Here is a 21,592-nt window from a genome sequence, read left to right on the forward strand (position 1 = left end):
GTCCGAGTCTTCTGGAATATGCTAGAACTTCTCTACCTCCACTCAAAATCCATCTTTTTGCCACCTTTTCATTTGGTCCTTTTTGACCCTGCCCGGTGATCCAGGTCTCTCACCTGTCTCTTTGGAGTTTGGAAATGAGCCTCTCTCATTTTTTTTTCCTCTCTCCTAGGCAAAATGTTCCCATTTCTTTCTTTTGGGTGGTTTTTATGGACCGTGAGTTTGTGACAGCCTGCAGTCCCTCCCAGTACACTTTTCAGTTGTCAATGCCCCTTCCTAAAGTCTGCTGCCTTTTGAGCAGACAAATGAACAAAACAGATGTCCAAGTGTTTCTTCTCAAAGTGGGGGTTATAAATACACCCCATGAAGGCATGTCAGTCTCTGAGCAGCGGGAACCAGGGTACAAATGAGTTCAAAAACAACAACAGAGCTCTTGGGTGATAAAGCAAATTCCCAGGTGTTTCTGCAAAGAATGCATTGGGAGGGAGGAGTCATCATTCTGGGCTTCCAGCCTCCTTACCTGCAAAGCTCAAGAACAAAACACGCTGAGGAGGGGAGAATGGGTGTGAAAACTTGGGAGTGACCTGAAGAGAAGAATCTGGAGACTCAGGTGTCCTAGCAACTGATGAGCAAGAGTGTTTCAAAGGCAATGATCACTGGCGCATGCCTTAAAGGTCAAGATAAGATCTGAAGGGGAAAAGCCATTGGCGACCTTGACGGGCCATTGCTGTGGAGTGGTGGGGGACACAAGCCAGTCTGCCTTAGGTTGTGAACGCGAGGTGAGAAAGTAAAGATAGCAAGTGCAGACAGCTTCCAGTAAGTGTGTTGACAAGCGGTAGGGAAGAGAGCAGGGCCTAAGCAGGAAGGTGGTGTGGAGGAGGGCAGGCCCGGCTTTCCACGGTTTATAAGATAAGGCTGTTTGAACATGGCTTATGTGATAGGAAGGAGCCTGCAATGCGATCAGTCAGGTGGCCTGAAAGCGTCCCAGGTCTCAATGAAATAGGAAGTGGCACGATCAGCTGAGAGTGGGGGAAGGGCTGTTACACTGGAGGTTTGAAGGCACCACAGCTGCCTATGTCCTTGTCACTGAGATAAAGGCAATGCCTGCTGGGAAGAATAAAGGCCTCACCGAGCTTGAGGCTCACTGTAAGAAAGACAGTGTATAGTAGCCCCCACTGTCATGGGACACACACACACACACACACACACACACACACACACACACACACACGGAAACACGGAACCTCTGCATGCTCCCCCCCCCGGGGGGGGCTGTAGCCTAGAAAGACAGCTGTGCTGCACAATAATTTGACCAGGAACCATATGCAGTTATTTTAATTGCAGCACAAGAAATTCAAATCGATGACATCTAAATAAAGCTCAGTTACCCCTGTTTTGGACAATGCTGGCAAGGTGTGTTTCTATCCTCTCGGAAACTTCTTCCTAACAGACCTAATGAGAGAATGCAGGAAGACCAAAGAAGAAGCATGGCGGGAGGTTACTGAGGAGCCTGTGACCCAAAACTGGGTGCCAGAGATCAGGACTCCACAGGTGGAGCAGCCCCCGACAAACACACACACACACACACACACACACACACACACACACACACACACACACACACACACAGTGGCAAGGCCCGTGAGGACCAGTGGAGGGGGAGGGGTTCCTGAAAGGAACAATGGCATAAAGGGGGCCAAGGTGCTGTTTGTCCTGTTACCCCGGTGTTGAGAACACCTCAGCATCAGGCTGAGGGAGAGAGTCTCTGGTCAGACCCAAGTGTCTGCAAGGCAGGGAAGGAGTGGGAGGGCCCTAGAGTAGCTGGGGGGGAGCGGAGGAGGCAGAGCAGCCTTGTGATGCTGGTCTTAAAGAAGCAGGACTCTTGGGGGTTTGTCCCTGCTGTTGCTTTAATAGAAGGATTACAATAATAATCTATTAAGCATGGACCAAACCTTCTATGTTAATTCATTTTAAGGTAATTTCTCCTGGAACACTTTAATTTTTTTATTTAACTCTAACTTAGCATCTAATGTCAACAAACTTTATTTTAAAGAGCTACATATTAATTACTGCTTTTCAGGCCAGATGGTTCACTGCAATTATTCTTCGATGTATTGACTTGCCATACAAAAGCAACCATAGGGGTATATAAACTAGTGGGCACAGCTATGTCTGAATAAAACTTTACGGACACTAAAAATAAATAAGTAAAAATCAAGATGGAGGGAACGTGGGTGGACGGGAGCGGGTGGCAGGCCCTGCCTTGAGCATCAGGCATGTGTAATATAGAGAAGAAAGAGCACTATGGGAGATTTCCCCAGGGATGTTGGGGTGGGGGGCTATGTGCAGCATGAGTGAGGGAAGAGCAGTCAATGAGGAGGATGAGGATTCAAAGGAGGGTGTACCCAAGAGATGAGGCCTCGAGAGCCAGGGCTAAGAGTTTGGGAGGAAGAGGACAAGAAGACGGTACAGACCTGAGGGAAGTGAGATGGGGTGGCGTCCACTCGTAAATAACCAAGGACCCTCTCTCTCTCCCGTATGTACTTATCAATTGATTTTAGGTTTTTTAAGATTTTATTTAATTTTATATGCATTGGTGTTTTGTCTGTGTTCATGTCTGTGTGAGGCTGTTGGATCCTCTGGAGCTGAAGTTACAGACAGTTGTGAGCTGCCATGTGGGTGCTGGGAATTGAACCCCGGGTCCTCTGGAAGAGCTGCCAGTGCTCTTAACCACTGAGCCATTTCTCCAGGCCCTGATTTTAGTTTTTATTTCAGTGTTTGGGATAGAATGCAGTGTCTTATTCATACCAAGTAAGTGCTCTACCACTGAGCTATACACCCCAGCACACAGAGGTCATACTGTTGGTTTTTGAGACAAGGTCTCACCAGGCTGGCCTTGAACTTAAGATCCTCCTACCTCAGCTTTCCAAGCTCTGGGATGACAGTTATATGCCACTACTGCCAGTATGGTTATTACTCTTGAAACCAAGCATGTGCTGTGCCAACTTTAATAGTCACGAGCTTGCCATCTTCATAAGATTGAGTTAGGATTCTATTGTTTCTGTTGTATAGGGCGATCATTAACTCATCGCTGCTAAGAAGAACAGATATTGAAACTCAAATAGTTTTATGAGGGCTAGAGAGATGGCTCAGTAGTTAAGAGCACTGGATATTCTCTCAGAGAACCCAGGTTCGATTCCTAGCACCCACACGATAGCTCACAACCATCAGTAACTCCAACTCCAGGTGATCCAACTCCCTCTCCTGAACTCCATTAGCCACCAGGCACATACAGGGTACATCAACAGACATGCATAAAATAAAGTCAATCGATCTTAACTTAAAAAAAAAAAGTCTGGCCAGGCATCAGTGGCAAATGCCTTTAATCCCAGCACTCAGGAGGCAGAGGCAGGCGGATCATTGTGAGTTCGAGGCCAGCTTGGTCTACAGAGTGAGTTCCAGGACAGCCTCCAAAACAATATAGAGAAACCCTGTCTCGAAAAACCAAAACAAAACAAAAAACAAAATAAATAAATAAAAGTCTGATGCCAGAGTTCAGAGCTCTTAGCACCTATGAACAAGGTGGGTGTGGCGAGGCTCAATCCTTAGAGAGGAAGACAACCTGAAGTCACCCAGAAGTGTGAGCTGTGGCCTGAACCGGCTGTACTTCTGAGTACCCCTCTGCTGCAGTTAAGAAAACAGACCTAGAGGACTTGGTTCCTAGGACTCCAACATGGACTAGAAACTGTAACCAGAGGTGATATGCAGTCATCTGGCCTCCCTCAATTGATCACCTTCCCTTGAGAAACAGAAAGAAGTTGGTTTATGCTAAGCCTTGATGCCTATTCACCGCTTGCACTCACTGTGAGTTTAAACAAGTTACTCTTCCCATTGGAGAATCACTTTAATCATTTTGAAATGGAAGTAACCACACCCACTGTATAGGCCTGTTATCGGGATTTGAAAAGAGTGGGTGTTTCATATATGATAGGCTTTTGTTTGGTGTGTGTGTGTGTGTGTGTGTGTGTGTGTGTGTGTGTGTGGCTAGGGATCTAATGTAGGGACTCACACATGCTAGGATAGTGCTGTATCACTGAGCTGCATCCCAAGCCCCAGCCTGTTTTGTTTTTAATAATTACAGTCCTCAGATCTACTTGCCAGATCTCTCAGCCTGGAAGAATTGGGGGTGTCCTTTCATTTCAAGCCTTCTAGAGTCTGGCTCGCCAGACTGGCTACATGGGGCACTGTTAAAGGGACTTGCAGGTGCCTGGAGGGTTCTGGAAAGGAAATTAGAACATAAGGAACAGGCCTGTCCTCTGCCCTGTGTTCAGGGTTCCTAGAGACTACTCCTTTACTCCAGGCCTGGCCATTCATCTGCATCTTCAGGTCAGGCCTCCCCTGGTGCAAGCTTCTTGGTTGAGGATTTCTGAGTTGAGTTGAGCGTAGATGTCGCTACAAATCCCAAATCTACCCGATCCTTTCATCTACCAGGGCTCTTTGAAGGAGGGAAAATGCATGTGGATAAGAGAAGCCAGCAGATGTAATTTATTTTCATTTGCAAAAACACTTTTGACAAGATCCCATCCTAAGTACTCCTAAAATAAAGAAACTGGGTCACAGTGGGGGAGGCTTTGTCATGGATGGAAGATCCTCCCCGAGGAAGGAAACAAAGAATATAAATGAAAGGATGGGTCTCCGGGTAGAGAAACTTGTGGGGGGCCCCTGAGCACAGGGTTGGGATTCCACTCATTAACATTTACAACGGAAAGACAGGATGCCCTGACTGAAACTGGCTGGCTTAGAGAGGACCCTGGAGTGATGCCACCTCACAGAGGATGCCTAGAAAAACATCTTGTGTGGGTGGACACAGAACATAGGCAGGTGTATCTGGGCAGAAAGAGTTTGAAAAAGAACAGAAGGTTCTTAGCTAAGATTGGGAAATTATTCCTCCAAGACTTCATACAAACTCCTTAAGAACAGATTCCATCAACGTGCCCCTTGGCATCATTCCACCCTGAGCAGCACGGAGTCTGCCCTCTACAGAACACCGGGTGTCTCTGACCCATGGCCTCTAAACACCAGGAGGTTCTCTCCACACATGCACACACACATACTACAGCTACTCGTGTTTATTAATTGCCCTTAGAAAAGCCCCTTCCACCCCTATTCTCATCCACTTGAAATTTAGACCAATGTGACATAAGCACCGCCCCCCTAATTAAAAAAAAAAGCAAACTTTGAGGTGAATATAAGAAACAAAGAGCGACCGACCGGTAACACTCAGGGTTTAACAAGTAACTCAAGTTCTCCTTTGGGTCCTCTTTTTTATAGGCAATGACCATCCTCCCCATCCCCCCCCCCCGCCTTACTGTTCCCTACCTCCTCCCGATGCTGAGTTCTGAGTTTTGAGGTGTTGCTGTTTATATTTAGATATTGTAAACCCCTTGGCTAGAGTCCAGTTGGAAGCACCCTTCATGATCCAGAACCCAGTCCCAAGTGAATAGTGAATCTGGCATGTGGGGAGTTACCACAACATGAGGAACTGTATTAAAGGTAGCAGCATCAGGAAGGTTGAGATCCATTGCTGGAAGGGAACTCTGGCCAACTGGGACTTTGAGACTTCTTCGCTCAAAGGTGTCTGTAACCTAAGGTCAGAAATCTTCCATTCTACCACAGGACCAGAAAATTCCCAGATGAGGCTCCCTGGTGGACAAGTAACTGCCGGATTGGGGACACACCGAGCAAAGGGGAGACTCTGTCGCAGCCCATGCTGGGGGTGCAGGTCAGTAATTCCCAAGGGCATTACTGTGTAAATGTAGTGACAGGCCCGAGTGCCTCATCTAGTGTCCCCCAGACTGCAAAGAAGGAAACCAAGGCAATGGAGACTAAACTCCCTCAACACTGAATGGCTTGTGGCCCATCCATCAACTCCACCCAGAGAACACCTGCTGCATTCTACTCTGCTAATTTGGGGAGGGGGTCATGATTTTGATGGGGAAAAATAGTTCTTTTATTGAAAAATGATGCATTAGAAAGTTTCTATGCTTAAAGGCGTGAGCTTCTGTTAACCACAAAATTCAATTATATGGAACAGCTTTCTTTCCCCAAATGTCAGTAAAATGAGGTATTACGGGTTTATATGTCACATGGAGAAAATCTAGAGACTTGACTCCAAGAGGCAGTACAGGAGAACAGACACGGATCACTGATTCCAAACAGATTGGGTAAGTGCATGGACATTTCCACCATAATAAGGTGTCAAAGGAAACTAGGATTTGGGAGACAGGAGGGAGCCCTTTCCTCACCACAGAAGCTGACATCAGTTAGTAGGGCCACCATGCCAGGCCCAGAATGATGCCAGAGACTACATACAGCTGATGTATATAGCTCAGTCTAGGGGGCCCCTGCCATGCCTGAGGCTGCGCACCTGGCTTATGGGGTCTCACGGGGAACTCCTTGGGTGGTCAGCAGGCCCAAGATTGTGCACCTGCATTAACATCCTGTGATTCTGGGCAAAGCACTTCACCTCTTGAGCACAGACTTCCTCTTGTGAACAATATGGTTTCCACCCTCTCTTCCTTCCTCTCCTTCTTCTTCTCTTCCTTCCATGGATATCAGGCTGGGGATGAAGCTTGGTAATAAAGTTCTGACCTAGAGTGATTAACCCCAATTTTCAGCTTCATAAGAACTAGAATCACCTGGGAAAGGGATTCTGGGCATAGCCTTGATAAATGGAAGTGGAAAGACCTGTCCACTGTGAGGGGCACCATTCCCTAGGTATTTTAAAAAGTGAGCTGAGCACAAGTATTTGTCTCTCTCTGTTTCTTGACTGTGGACGCCGTGTGACCAGCTTCCTCAAGCTCCTGCTGTTGTGACATCCCCCAAACTCTGATGAATTTTGCGGCAAAATAAACCCTTTCTCCCTTAAATTATTTTTGTTAGGGTATTTTGCCATGGCAACAGGAGAAGAAACTAAGATACCTAGTAAGCCCAAAGGCACTGGGTTTGATCCCTGCCCCTATAAAGCAAAAATCATTTTCAAAAGACTTTGAAACACTTAACCAATTTTAATGCATGAAGAGCCAGTTAGCCAGGCACTGCTACTACCATCCGCCAGGGGACCACTCTCTTAAGAGGGATTCATACTACCCCGAACAACTGGAAATCATGTATGGGGAAGTGGTAGCATGCACCACAGAAATATTGGACCACATTATTAGTAAAATACTATTAATTAATAAGACAACGAGCCTACATGTTAACAACAATAAAACCGTCCTCTTCACCTGGAAACTGGTGAAGTCATGCAGTCACAACCATCAACTACAATGGCAGCTAACACTTTTGGAACACTTTGCTACTCACTGTCGAAGGACCTGGGTGCTTGGAAGGCCCAGGTGGTGGTGGAGAAGTCAGCTGTGACAAGGTCTTAGGGAAGACAGAGGTGGAGACCATAAATTGGACTTGGATGAGCAGCTGCAGGAATGGCTTGCTCACTCCTGTATCCTAAACACCTAGCACAGAACTTTGGAGAGTGGCCACAAGAAACACTATTTGGTGAGTGAACCAAGAAGGGCCTGGCTAGAATGTCTAAATGCTAAATGTCTGGAACAAGGACTTTTAGGTGTCCGGTACCGGGTCTAGGCCAAGCTTATTGGGTCTAATTCAGTTCTTCCTCTAGGAGCTACTTTTCCATCAGTTCTTCACTCACATGGCAAGCCTTGGCTTTGCCCTAGAACCTGGGCAGTCTTTGGCAGTCTCATCCATCATCTGTGATGTGCACAGATGTGCCCAGTGTCCTCTGGCTCCACTTTTCACCAGGAGCCAAGGCCCCTTCTTGTACCGGGTAGCATCACCCAGCATACCAAGGGCTCAGGAGGCCAACTGCCTTCTGCCGGGGCCCCCTCCCCTAAGATCTGATTTTCTCATCATCTGGTTAGTCTCAGCAACTCACAGCAAAGGGATGAACCAAGCTGACCTTTCTGGAGGTTTGTTTAAAGCAGAACAATGTTTGTCTTGTCCAAACACTATGAATTACTCCTGAGGATCCTGCCCGGTTTTACAATCCTCAGCTACAAATGGCTTACATAAATAGGGACTTGTCCCTCCCCTGCCCCCTCTCCACTCCTAACGGTTTTCCTCCCCACCCCCTGTCCGCTGTCTCCCACTCTTTCTGTTCTTCTTTCTGCCACTTCACACCTTCTCCTAGCCTGTGTCTTTCTAGCCCAGTGTGGTAAAGGGTCAGGTGCTAGGTTTTTCTAGGCCAGAGCTCACACCTGGGTTATTGCTGGCACATGACCCACTGTGGCTGTTTGCCCTGTCCTTGTTATGGACAGGTTTCCCTGGCCAAGGGAACCTCTGAATACTACTATGCCATCTGTGCGGTGCTGGCAGTACACAAGGTTAGGTCCAACTATGGAAGCACGCTGGTTTGTGGGACTCAGTGTCAGCCCATAGCCCTCTTAGGCCATCCCTCATCTGACTGGATGCTGAGCTCACCTACACTGCTCTGATTGGCTGCAAATTCTTGGGACTTGATTGTAGTTTCTAGAAATAGTCTCCACTCATTATGCAACCAGTCTGCTTGTCTGCTTTTGTTGATCAAATAAGAGCTATGGTGAACAATCAGAGGTTGTAAGCCTGGGAGACAGGGGATCTTCTGGGAAATGTGGGCTGCATTTCTTTAATACGGTCCCTGTAGCACTGGCATCAATGTTTGGGGAAGTTCATTTAAAATATCGTGCCCTGGGCCAGTGAGATGGCTCAGTGAATAAAAACGCTTGCCACCACCAACCCCAAATGACCTCCATTTGATTCCCAGGACCCACATGGTGGAGAGAACCGACTCCCACAAGTTGTTCCTTAACCTGCACATGCACTGTGTCAATGTGTTTGGCGTACATAGTAAGATAAACAAAAACATAAATGTATAAAATTTAAATAAATTAATGTGGTGTTCTGACTATGCCCTCCCCCATATCTAGAGACATTTAGGAAGCAGTTTCTAGGAGAGTTAGAGTCTAGCACCCAATTGCAGCAAGGGGTGGGTGGAGCCACCCTGAGACAAAATGCGGGGTTGCTAACACTCCAAAGGAGGTGAACACTTGGGAAGATGCCAGGGGTGTGTGCTGGGGGGGCAGGCGCTGGTGGCTGGAGGTGCGAGTAGTGTGTGGGATCCTTCTACACAGAGCCTCCAGCACTTGGGGCCAAATGTGATCTCATTTTACCCTTGTTTTGCAAACGAGGAAACTGAGCCTCAGAAGGGAGGAGTGACTTCCAGTCAGAAGTTGGTGAGTGGCATGGAATTCCATCTCCAGGGCACACCCTGGCATTTCCAGAACCTCCCCCTTCCTCCCAGCGCTCTCTTTGCAGGTCCAACCTCTGAAGGAGCCAGCACCTCAGGGCCAAATCTGCCCAGCCAGGTGAACACACAACAAGCCCTGTCCTCAGGAAAGTCTTCCCAGGAGCCTCACTCTGGATGGAGCAACGCCAGCTCGGCCCTCTCCAGAGACTTGCTGTGTGGGCATTTTGAGCTGCGACCAGAACGCAGGATCCCGCTCCACCAGAATGCAGGGGGTGCTACCAGGGAAGGGCTCCAACATTCAGACCAGTAGGCTTTGGGGGGTCAAAGTGGGGGCTGTTCTGAGTTAAGAAACCATTTAAGGAAAAAGCCTCCAGCCCCGAGAGGATCCTATGGTCCAGGGAGAAGTAATGAGTAGTATAGATGCCTCGTGAATTACTGCGCCCCCCGGGACGAAGGACCCAAAATAAAGTCTGACTCTGGTCGGGGTTGCATCAGCCCGGCCCTGTTTCTACAATCTTTTCATCCACTCGCAATTCAGGATACCTAGGATCTCGCGTTATGACCTCGGGCACCCACCAATGCTTTTGCGAACGGGTTTTAGACCGGTGATCCCAGAGACCTGGCTTTAACATCCTTGTGTTAAATTAGCAGCTCCTCCTTCTAGCACCACACTTGGTTTTTCTAATCTAGCTCTTTGTCCCCGGTGCCCTTAACCCCGGCTTCCTGTTTCCCGAGCCGCTTCGGCCTGAGCCTGGGTCCAGCTCTCGCTCGACTTTCCCGTCGAAGGACCTCGGCGAGGGATTCCCGGGCGCACAGGCAGAGGCCAGCGGGTCCGAGGCGCGGGCCGGGGCTGTATGGAAATGGGCAGAGGAGCCGGCGGGCGCGGCGGCGATTTATTCTGGGAGTGACAGCCCCTTTGAGCGCTCGGCGAATGGCATTTTCTGTCTGTGAAAGCCTTTCTTCCCACCTCTGTTCAGATTAGCCCGGGGTATGAATGCGCCCATTATCCAGCCCGCTGACCATTCTGAAACGCCAAATTAATTACTAAGCACTGAATCAGGCGCCCAGGCCGGGCCACTGGGAGGTGTGAAAATAGCGAGCGGCCGGAGATGGGGACTGCGAGGGGCGCAGCGCGGAGAGGGCCGGGCGGGGTGGCCCGAGGGGCGGGCGGGCGCGGCGGGACTCGGGCAGGCTTGGCCAGACGCCGAGCGCGACCTGCCGGCGTGACCGTGAGCGACCGCGGGGCGAGCGGGCGGGCGGGCAGGCGTAGAGCCGGGGTCGCGGCCCGGAGCAGGCTGAGGCTGGTGGGCATCGCTGCTGCCAGAGCGCACCAAGTGCACCGGGCTGTGGCTGGGGCGTGCTTCCTGCTGCGGGCGGGCGGCTGAATCCGTGCACCGCCCCGGGTGGCCGCCTCCAGACGGCCCCAGCTCCGGGCCACCCCCTCCAACCCCGCGTTGGCAGGCAGTGCATACCGAAGCTGTCCTCCGAGGCCTTCCAAAACTTGGGCGCCACCCTCTGACCGCAACCCCAGCCAGAGCTATCCAGAGCGGGACATTCGCTAAACTGCCCCCACTGCCGTGACACTTACCTGCGAGGAGCGGGGGCGGGGGCACGGGGACACGCTGGGCAGTGGAGGGAAGCGAGTTCTCGGTGGATCCTGCTGGATTGCGCCGGGAGCAGAGGAGCGCCCTCTTTTAAGACTCTTCCCCCAGGTTCCGCCAGGTGGTGTCACGCCTGCCCGGCCCTTGCGGCTCCTCACTCACCCGGTCACGCTGGTACCGGGTGAGCGCTGCCAGAATCTCAATGACTCGCTCTCGTCCTGCGACCTGCCGCGTTGGCTTCAGTGACACTGGGGGCTATGGAGGAACTCGGACAGTCAAGGAAGACTGTCCAAGAGAAAGTCAGCCATTCACCTTAGCGTCGAGTTGGTCTGAGAATTGAACTGGAGAAATCTGGTGTCTGGCCAAAAGCTAGGGATGAGCATGGGCTGGCAGACCGACTTGTCCGAGGACGTGCAATTTATGCCCCCCAGCCGTCGCTTCAAGTCAAGTTAACTGCACCTCTGATGCAAGGTGGCTAGCTGGTCTACCTTCAGTAATTGCCATTTAAATGACTAAAGAGATGGAGAATTGTCGCCATTGACTCTTGGAAATGGGTTATTTACACCTCTGAAAAGAGGAATTTAAGATCACCTGAGAGAAGGAGGAAGGCGCTCCACATTGCTCTGGAGAGCACTATACCTTTCTACTGACCAGTCTCAAAGCCTTGGGTACCTTAGGCGGTTCACACCGGACACTAGCACCCGAAAAACAGTGGCCAGAGCTCAACTAGAATTTGAGTTTCAGGGCATTATTAAAATTTTGCACTGTAGGCCTTCTATATCAATAATTATTCACTGAGACTTCATACTGCGTTATTAACTTTTCTTTTTGCCTTCGTTCCTTACGGCATACCAGCCTTCCGCGTCCCGAGTTCTGTGTTGTGATTAGTTTCTTGTGCCCTTGAAATAAATGCTCCTGTGATAACCTTCGCAGAAGGGAGCTTACATAGTGAACTTTCTGTTGTTTGAGACAGGGGCTCACTATGTAACCCTGGCTGGCTTGGAGCTCCGTAGGTATGTGAATCAGACTGGTCTCAAACTCACAGAGATTCACCTGTCTCTGCTTCCCCCAGGTGCTGGGATTAAGGGTGTGCATCTCTGGGAACAAGACTGTCTTGCTATGTAGCTCCGCTCTGACCTGTACCCCAGGGTCCCGCACCCGCCCCCTCCCCCAGAGTGCAGAATTAGAGGTGTGCATCACTGTACCTCTGCGACCTTTTGGGTCTTTACACTTCTCTGTTAGCAGGTCCCTAGTTAGATACAGGGCTAGAGAGAGACTCGGCCTTTCACCCACTGTAAAACAGGGACGTTGTTAGCAACCAATCAGAAAGACATTGACGCCCTTGCTTTCCGCAGTGACTAAAACACAGCAGAGGACCAGGAAGCTTGACGAGGTGTGATTGTACGTTACTAGTCGCTGAAGCACTGTCTTTGGCTTTTAGTTGCAGATGTTTCCCTCAGGTTTTAGATTAGACTCTTTTAAATTTTGGGATAGAGTCTTGCTATGGAACCCTGGCTAGCCTTAAATTCACTATGCAGTTCAGGCTGACCTCAAATTTGTGGGTGACCTTGCCACTGTCTCTCAAGGGCTGGTGCTGGGACCAGGTGTTCATTACCATACCCATTGGGTCACACCCCTTATCCTTCCCCCCCTGGGGGTCACTGAGGCTTCAGGGTGCTACACATGTGCTCAGCTGCTGAACTGAACCCCCAGACCCCTAGTTTCCTCCCACCCCTTCCCTCCCCTTATTCTTTTGTTTAAGACAGTCTCACTATGTATCCCAGGCAGTCCCAGAATCCCCTGCTTCAGGATCCTGAGTCCTGAGCTTATGCTGTGTACCACCATATTTACTTTCTTTCCTACTCTGTCTATCAAATGTCTGTCTTTGTCTGGAACTCATCATGTAGTCCAAGCTGCCCTCAGACTTATGGGAGTCTTCCTGCCTCAGCCTCCTCAATGCTGTCTTCTTTCTTTCTCTTTAAAGTTATATATATATATATATATATATATATATATATATATATAGAGAGAGAGAGAGAGAGAGAGAGAGAGAGAGAGAGAGCTCTGCACAAAATGAATGTGGAAGTTAGAAGACAACTTTGGAAGTTGATTCTAACCTATGTGGGTCTCAGGGACTATGTATGTATATCCCCGATTGTCCTGGAACTTGATCTGTAGACCAGGATGGCCTCAAGTTCACAGAGATCTGCCTGCCTCTTCGTCCCAAGTGCTGGGATTAAAGACATGAACTACCACGGCCAACTGTTTATTTTTTTGTATGTATTATGTGAGGGTGCCTGCTTGTCCTTGGAGGCCACAAGAGGGCATTGGATCCTCTAAAGCTGGTGTCACAACAGTTGTCAGCTGCTCAAGTCTGGGTGCTGGGCAGCATACTTGGGAGCTGTGCAAGAGCACTAATCACACTTAACTACAGAGCCCCTCTCCAACCCCTCACATTGTTCGCTTGTTCATGGGCTTTACACAACCCAGACATCCAACAAGAAAATATTGGAGTGAAAGCATGATATAACCGTATAATGGCATATTATTCCACCATGAAATGAAATGATTGATGTACGCTCCATGAAATGCCTACGCTAAGTGGAAGAAGCAGTCACAGAAGACCATACATACATTACATGGTTTCATTTGTAACGGGATACTCAGAATGGACGAATCGACAGAGACAGAAAATAGATTAGTGGCTGCTCAGGCAAGGAGCTGGTAGAAGGAAAAGGAAAGGACCACTAATGGGCGTGATGATGTTTGCTCTGAAGCAATGAAAGGCAGTGTTTACGATGGTTGCCCAATTCTGGGAATTTACTGAACACCAATGAATTGTACACTTTCAATGAATGAATTGGGTGGTATATGGATTTTTATCTCAATATAAATGTTAAATAATACTTATTCCACTTAATCCACACATAGGATAAGCACTGGCTACACAGAAGTGATTCAGGGCCTGTACTCATGAACCTTACAGAATAATTGGTGGATTTTGTCATCCCAGAGTCCCGAGATCTTCTACAAGAGCTCAATACCCTCCTTGCACCTTAGTGCAAAGATTTCCAGGGCCAACGGAAGGCCTCTTTACAGACTCAGTGTGATCTTTGTGTCAGAATAGTGTTTCCTGTGGCAGCAGCCAGGTCATAGCAGTGTTCGCTGTGAGCAACTTACCACGAGGCTTCAAATCCAAGCCTTGCCTCTCACTAACTCGCTGAACCGCTCAAGTCACTAGTTTTCTTTTTCCTTAGTTTCCTCACATGCTATGTAGGGATAAGTGGGTCTATGTCTAAAAATTTTGTAGTTCACGAATTAATATCATAGTGTGGAGTAGTTGTCTGCAAAGACCTGAGGCTGCTTTCCCACGGTCCACTAGGTGGCGCAGGCGCACCACTTCGGGCAACAAGTCCCCTCCCCGGACCTCCAGTACAGTAAACGCTGGGTTTTTGTAGATGATGTGTGTGGTTCGCCAGTGCTGTACCTATGGTTCATCTGTGAGTTATATATAGCAACATCACTTCTAATGCAGTAACTTTTTTCTCGCTGGGAAAAGTTGTATTTAATGCAGAGTAAACCAGTCTACAGATCAAGGTCTTACAGCCCAAGCAGCGCTCAGCTCCTTGGTTGCTTTGTACTAACTACCCCAAGCACCTTGCAGCCACCCACACCGGAGATCTCCCGTAGTCACCCTTCATTTTATAAACAGACGCCGTGATCATTCTGCAATGACATTTATAGATGATATAGCCTTCCGACATTCACACTGTCCTCTTCCAAGTCAACCAAAACATCTTACTAGGGATAGAAGAAAAAGCCACACACAGTGAAATGTTATGTAAGTGTCTGGGCACAAGGATGTAAGATGGCACAAGGAAGTGGGTAAATGCTTGCGTCTGTGTGTGGGATGACCAGGGAGACCACAGTAACAAAGACTGGTAGAGGTGTGATCCAAGCCCCTTGCGTAGCATTGCCATAAGCAACATGGTTTTTCAAAGTGGTCACAATGTTTGGTCAGATTGCTTTGTTGGGAATGTTAATGTGTATTAACATTGTGAGAACAAAACAAATGTGCATTCCAAGACAAAGTTGAGCTTCTCCTACCAGTGATTTTTTTTAATATGCAAGATGATTAGCGTAGTATTTTAAAAGCTACAGGAAAAGGGCCAGCTCTGTTGTGCCTGACTGTCCCCTACATGGTAGGCACCTGGCACTTCTTTTCCCTAGCTACTAAATAGAAGTGGTGACACCACCACCGCCGCCACCACTGTTGCGGCCAAAACCACTTCCCCACACATTTCCAACTGAACAATAGACTCTCCATTGGGCACTAGTAGTTCATGATCAAAATTGCGTGGGCATTCCTAGCAAGGGTGCCATTTGCTCTGCTCGGATCTGGACTTATAAAAGGCATTTAGTTTCTCTCTAGCCTACCCAAACACACTTGTCTGGGGCTAGAGCTGGCACTCAAAGAGGGCTTCAGAAGGAGGGCCTCTTAAGCTGAACGTCTTCCCTCATTTGCCTGTCAATTTCATGCACAATCTGCTGGGAAGTAAATCGGCACAGACATAATCCCGATTTTCGCAACCGGGGCCAGGACGCTGGTCTGGGAGACTTTCCTGCACTCTATGTGCTCGGCATGTCAATCACAAGCTATTCTTGCGGTGCCTTCTCAGGAGCAAGGCTAGTGAGCCCAGCTTCCTCGGACAGGGTTCCTGACGCGCTGGCAGGTATAGGCTTGTTCACGGGGCTCAGTTCATTGTGCTCATCTCCAGCTGCACTGAGGCATTTTCCGGTCTGTACATCTGGCCCTCCTTTTCTCGTGCCGTTGTGACATATCCCTTCCCACTGCCCCCACCTCAATTCGAGGCTTGTTTGTCTTGCAAGGCAGGTATGACATGGCCTGATCCCCTCACTGGTATTCCTGGAATTTAACTGTGCTAGTGGACCCAGCCCAGAGTGTCTCTCATCCTCCCTACACATTCTATCACTTTAGCCAGTTGACATCTCTGGGCCATCTGGTCACCCACAGCAGGGAGTCAGACATTCAAGAATTCTCTCCCAGACCCTCTGATCTAAAAAGGGCAGCGGAGGGACCAAAGCCCATCAACAAGCAAAAGGATTGGAAAACTGTGACTGTGACTCTCTATTGCTGCTATTCAAGTCTCAGTTCAGATGGTTTCTCACCCAGGCATCCACCCATGCACTAGCAGCTTGTTGGCCTATATGGTTTATTTAGTGTGTAGACATTTATTGACTCTCTTGGTGTGTCAGGCTCCATGGGCACAGAACCGAGCAAATACAGTTGTGTGCTCATCAAGCTACAAGCCTAGAGGGAAAGGCAGGCATTTAATAAACAATAGCATAAACATCTCTGCGACTGCAACTCAGATAAGCAGTACAAGAAGCATACATAGAGCCGGGTGGTGGTGTCACACACATTTACCCAGCTCTTGGGAGTAGGATCTCTGAGTTTGAGGCCAGCCTGGTCTATAGAATGAGTTTCAGAATGGAAGAAACTTTGTCCAAAAAAAATCAATCAATCAAAGAAACAAGTAAAAAGGATATATAGAGAGATGCGGCTGGAGAGATGGCTCTGCAGTTAAGAGTGTTTAATGCTCTTGCAAAGGAACCTGGGTTCTGTTCCCAGCACCCACAAGATGGCTCACAACCACCCATAGCTCCAGTTCCAGGGGATTGAATCGTCTCTTCTGGCCTTCATGGGCACTAGGCACGCAAGCTGTACACATATGTGCACATAGGCACTCATGCATGCACAGAAGACAAATATAATCTTAAAAAAGAAAAAGATATATAGAAACCATAGGGATTGCGACTCTGGTCACAATTGAGGAAGTGCCATTTAAGTTGAAACTTGAGGCTTGAGGAAGTATTAATTGGGTGAAGAGAATAGAAAGAACAATTTCCCCAGCGGCTAGGACAAAGCAGGTGAAGGCTACAATCCAGAGACGGCCTGGTGAGATAAAGAAGCCAGAGGAGCAGTTAGCGCTTGTTGACTTGCTATGTGTCCCGTCTAAGAGCTGGACCAGGACCGTGCTTCTCATGCCTACTGTCCTCATTTCACAAATGAGGGCACTGAGTCATAAGGCGATTAAGTGTCCCCCCGGAAGTCACAGAGCTGCAAAGCTTCAGAACCAGCATTTGGACACAGGGAATCTGACTTCGGGACTGTGCCCCTCAGCCCTGCAGCAGAGCCCCCACAAAGATAAAAAGTCACGGTGTCAATGGTAACACGGGTTGGGTGCGTGTAAAAAGACAAAGTCACTTTGCCACTGCACCTGAGGAGCCTGGAAGGACAAGAGATGGTCAGGAAAAGTTGTTTTCTTTGTCAGCTGCTTTGGATGCTGCTGCTCTGCCTGCGATGAGGGCAGGCTTGCTGCATCCCGGCATGTGCTCTTCCGCTGAGCTACATCCCCAGCCAGAGTACAGACTTTAAAAAGGGAGAAAAGAGGCTAACTCCTCAGATAAAAACAGAGGCGTGAAAAAGGAAGTGGGAGCAAGGAGGCAAGAATGGCGTAAGTCTTTTCTCATTTGCCGCCATTTGTGCCAACGGCTGACAGCGGTAGAGCCTCACTGGGTACTTCCCATGGGCTGGGCAGCCGACTGAGTCACGTCTAAATAACAAGCTCCTAAAGTCAGGGCTGTCCCTCTCTCCCTTTCACAAAGGCAACGGGGTTCCATGATTTGCTGGCCTTGTGTTAAGGAGTTGCTTAGGCTGGGTTTTCTGCATAGCTTGTCGGGGCTCTGCTTTGGTGAGGAAACATTGTGCGCTCAGCCGTGCGGGTCGTGACTGTGCCACCCGGTCACACAGCCTCTCGAGCGCCTTCAGAGTTGCTCCTTTGCAAGCAGGAAGGAAGTGGTGGTGGGAGGGACTGGGGTCCTGGCGTGGTCGGGCTGGGGTGAGTGGGAATGGCTGACGTGGGCTCACTCTACCTGCTGGGTCCTCTTCTATCCTGAGAGGACTCAGGGCGCTACAGACTTTAGCAGCTCTGACTGTCACATCAACACTCACACAGAGAGAGAGAGAGAGAGAGAGAGAGAGAGAGAGAGAGAGAGAGAGAGAGAGAGAGGAAGCAACTTGCCAACAATTGACTCCGGTGAGGAACACAGTGGGAAAACTTTGCAGAAGGCTAGTGGCCTTCCTCAGATTTCATCAGAGGCCATCCTGTGAGACTTGGCTGTCCATCAGTCAAAGAAAGATGTGAGCACAGCCTGGGCTCAGAACTAGAGTCCTGGGTGCTCTTCTGTGATCTGGTTACCCCAGTTGGCCAAGGCGGGGCTCTTAGTACACCAAAGCCTAACTTTCCCTCCTGACCAGAGTGTGGAAAGGCCCTGAGTCGGTAGAAGGGACTAGATGGCCAGGAGCTGGGTCTGAGGTCAGCCAGATATTCCTCTTTCTAAAATACTAGCACCCCCTAGTGGAGACAGTCTCCATTTACACTCCATCACACTGCATTTACACTAAGGTTCTTCACCTTAACATTTCACTCAGCTCCAAATGAATTTTTTTTTTCCGAAACAGGGTTTCTCTGTATAGCTCTGGCTATCCTGGAACTCATTCTGTAGACCAGGCTGGCCTTGAACACGGAGATCCTGCTGCCTCTTCCTCCTGAGTGCTGGGACTAAAAGTGTGCACCACTAGGTTTGGGCACTCCAACTGAAATTTAACACGTTCCTAAATAATGACTTTATTATTCACTAGGCAAAAAAACACTACTTGTTATTTCTGCCCCCAATATATTAGCAGTTTTTTTCTAAAAACATCATAAACATTGTTGGAGACAATAGGCAATATCATTTATTTCGATTACTACTGGCTATTAGAACCGCCATTCAATCATGTAATTAAATACATTAACAAGTGTATTGTGGGCTCTCTGCTCCTCCCTGTTCTAGACGCAGCCGCATCTCTTCGTGCAGTGCCAGCCCCGTTCCTGAGACACAATGGTGAAGGTCGGAGTGAACGGATTTGGCCGTATTGGACGCCTGGTTACCAGGGCTGCCTTCACTTCTGGCAAAGTGGACATTGTTGCCATCAATGACCCCTTCATTGACCTCAACTACATGGTCTACATGTTCCAGTATGACTCTACCCATGGCAAGTTCAAAGGCACAGTCAAGGCTGAGAACGGGAAGCTTGTCATCAACGGGAAGGCCATCACCATCTTCCAGGAGCGAGATCCCACCAACATCAAATGGGGTGATGCTGGTGCCGAGTATGTTGTGGAGTCTACTGGCGTCTTCACCACCATGGAGAAGGCTGGGGCCCACTTGAAGGGTGGAGCCAAGAGGGTCATCATCTCCGCACCTTCTGCTGATGCCCCCATGTTTGTGATGGGTGTGAACCATGACAAGTATGACAACTCCCTCAAGATTGTCAGCAATGCATCCTGCACCACCAACTGCTTAGCCCCCCTGGCCAAGGTCATCCATGACAACTTTGGCATTGTGGAAGGACTCATGACCACGGTCCATGCCATCACGGCCACCCAGAAGACTGTGGATGGCCCCTCCGGGAAGCTGTGGCGTGATGGCCGTGGGGCTGCCCAGAACATCATCCCTGCATCCACTGGTGCTGCCAAGGCTGTGGGCAAGGTCATCCCAGAGCTGAACGGGAAGCTCACTGGCATGGCCTTCCGTGTTCCTACCCCCAACGTGTCCGTCGTGGATCTCACATGTCGCCTGGAGAAAGCTGCCAAGTATGAAGACATCAAGAAGGTGGTGAAGCAGGCATCCGAGGGCCCACTGAAGGGCATCCTGGGCTACACCGAGGACCAGGTTGTCTCCTGCGACTTCAACAGTGACTCCCACTCTTCCACCTTTGATGCTGGGGCTGGCATTGCTCTCAATGACAACTTCGTAAAGCTCATCTCCTGGTATGACAATGAATTCGGCTACAGCAACAGGGTGGTGGACCTCATGGCCTACATGGCCTCCAAGGAGTAAGAGACCCACCCTGGATCATCCATCCACCCCAGCAAGGACTCAAGCAAGAGAGAGGCCCTGGCTGCTGAGCAGTCCCTGTCCACCAACCCCCACACTGGTCATCTCCCTCACAGTTTCCATCCCAGACCCCCAGAATAAAGGAGGGGCTTAGGGAGCCCTGCTCTCTTGAATACCATCAATAAAGTTCACTAGACCCGTCAAAAAAAAAAAAAAAAAAAAAAAAAAAAAACAAGTGTATTGTGTATGATGGTGCACGGCTATAGTCCCAGTGCTCAGTTTCCTGAGGCGGGAGGATCCTGAGTTTGAGGCAGCCTGTGGGATTCAGGTCAAGGAGAGTGGGATGGAGGGTACACATGGGTCATTGCTTTAGTCTGATGCACTGTTGTGACTATGCGAGGTCTCCAAATCCTGCTGGCCATGAGCAGGACACCTCCCAATGCAACATTGTCATTAGGATCACCCAGTCTCCCTACTGACCACCTAGTTAGCACAGGGGAGGCCGGCGGTGACTGAGTTCACTCAGCAGGGGAAGGTCCTTGTCTCCATCTACAGGGTGACCCAAGGTCTCTGCAAGTCCCCAGAAGCCAGGCCACTCCCTGCTTACCAAGTCCCTCCCCAACCACTGCCCTAAATTGGGATTTACTCGAAGTCCTGGGCCATCATGCCTATTTTAGGCTCCCTCCCCAAACATTTAAACATTTAACTTCCTGATTTGTGAGGTATCTTACATATTCTAATTGTCAAGTGGCTGTTGTACATATGTTCTCCAAGTCTGAGGTCTTTTCACAAGAGTGCCTTTTATTTTAAAGATATATTTATTATGTACACAGTGTTCTGCCTGCATGCACACCAGAAGAGGGCACCAGATCTCATTACAGATGGTTCTGAGCCACCCTGTGGTTGCTGGGAATTGAACTCAGGACCTTTGGAAGAGCAGCCAGTACTCTTAGCCTCTGAGCCATCTTTCCAGCCCCTTAAAAAATATTCCAACTGGCCTGGAGAGATGGCTCTATGGTTAAGAAAGCTCGCACTTTTCTTGCAGAGGAATCTAACTTCTACTCTCAGCACCCACATAAGGTGTCTGAAAACTTTCCATAACCCCAACTCCAGAGAGGTCCAACTCTTCCAGCCTCCATGGGCACCTGCATTCATGTTTATACTCTCACACACACATGATTTTAAAAAGAAAAAATTTTTGAGACAGGGCTCTCTACATAGCCCTGACTGTCCTGGAACTAACTCTGTAGACCAGACTCACCTCAAACTCCCAGAGATCTGCCTGCCTCTGCCTCCCAAGTGTTGGGACTAAAGGTGTGCACCACCATGCACAACCTAACATTTAAAATACTGCATTTATTTATTTGTGTGTGGAGCCACTGAGTCTTTCAACAGACCTATATAGTTTTTTGGGTTTTTTTTTTTGTTTGTTTGTCAAGACAGGGTTTCTCTGTATTGTTTGGAGGCTGTCCTGGAACTCGCTCTGTAGACCAGGCTGGCCTCGAACTCACAGAGATCCACCTGCCTCTGCCTCCCCAGTGCTGGGATTAGAGGCATGTGCCACCAACACCCGGCTTCAACAGACCTGCAGTGTTTTTAATTAGTAGAAATCATTAGGTTTTTTTTTTGTTTGTTTGTCTGTTTTGTTTTGTTTGTTTGGTTTCGGGGGTTGTTTTGTTTCGTTGTGTGTTTTTGGGGCTTGGGGGTTTTTTGTTATGTTTTT

The 21,592-nt window shown here is 49.0% G+C and overlaps 2 protein-coding genes across 2 annotated transcripts in view; one reads left to right on the forward strand and one right to left on the reverse strand.

Annotated features, from left to right (window-relative positions):
- Ntn1 (netrin 1) overlaps positions 1–10,973 on the reverse strand; it is a 186,961-nt gene extending 175,988 nt beyond the window's left edge. Inside the window, exon 1 of the mRNA XM_040748911.1 lies at positions 10,890–10,973. The gene's annotated coding sequence lies outside the window, so the exon portion shown is untranslated. The remainder of the gene's footprint in view (positions 1–10,889) is intronic.
- Positions 10,974–18,798: 7,825 nt separating this feature from the next.
- Positions 18,799–20,070, forward strand: LOC121141373 (glyceraldehyde-3-phosphate dehydrogenase). The gene has a single exon (XM_040748916.1). The coding sequence runs from the start codon at positions 18,871–18,873 to the stop codon at positions 19,870–19,872; it is 1,002 nt and encodes a 333-aa protein (XP_040604850.1). The 5' UTR covers positions 18,799–18,870; the 3' UTR covers positions 19,873–20,070.
- Positions 20,071–21,592: the final 1,522 nt, after the last annotated feature.

The sequence above is a fragment of the Mesocricetus auratus genome, unplaced genomic scaffold, assembly GCF_017639785.1.
Source record: "Mesocricetus auratus isolate SY011 unplaced genomic scaffold, BCM_Maur_2.0 Super-Scaffold_100007, whole genome shotgun sequence".
In the NCBI taxonomy this organism is placed as follows: Eukaryota; Metazoa; Chordata; class Mammalia; order Rodentia; family Cricetidae; genus Mesocricetus; species Mesocricetus auratus.

Coding starts and splice junctions, on each gene's coding strand:
- LOC121141373 (XM_040748916.1), top strand. CDS start 18,871: ATGGTGAAGGTCGGAGTGAACGGATTTGGCCGTATTGGACGCCTGGTT.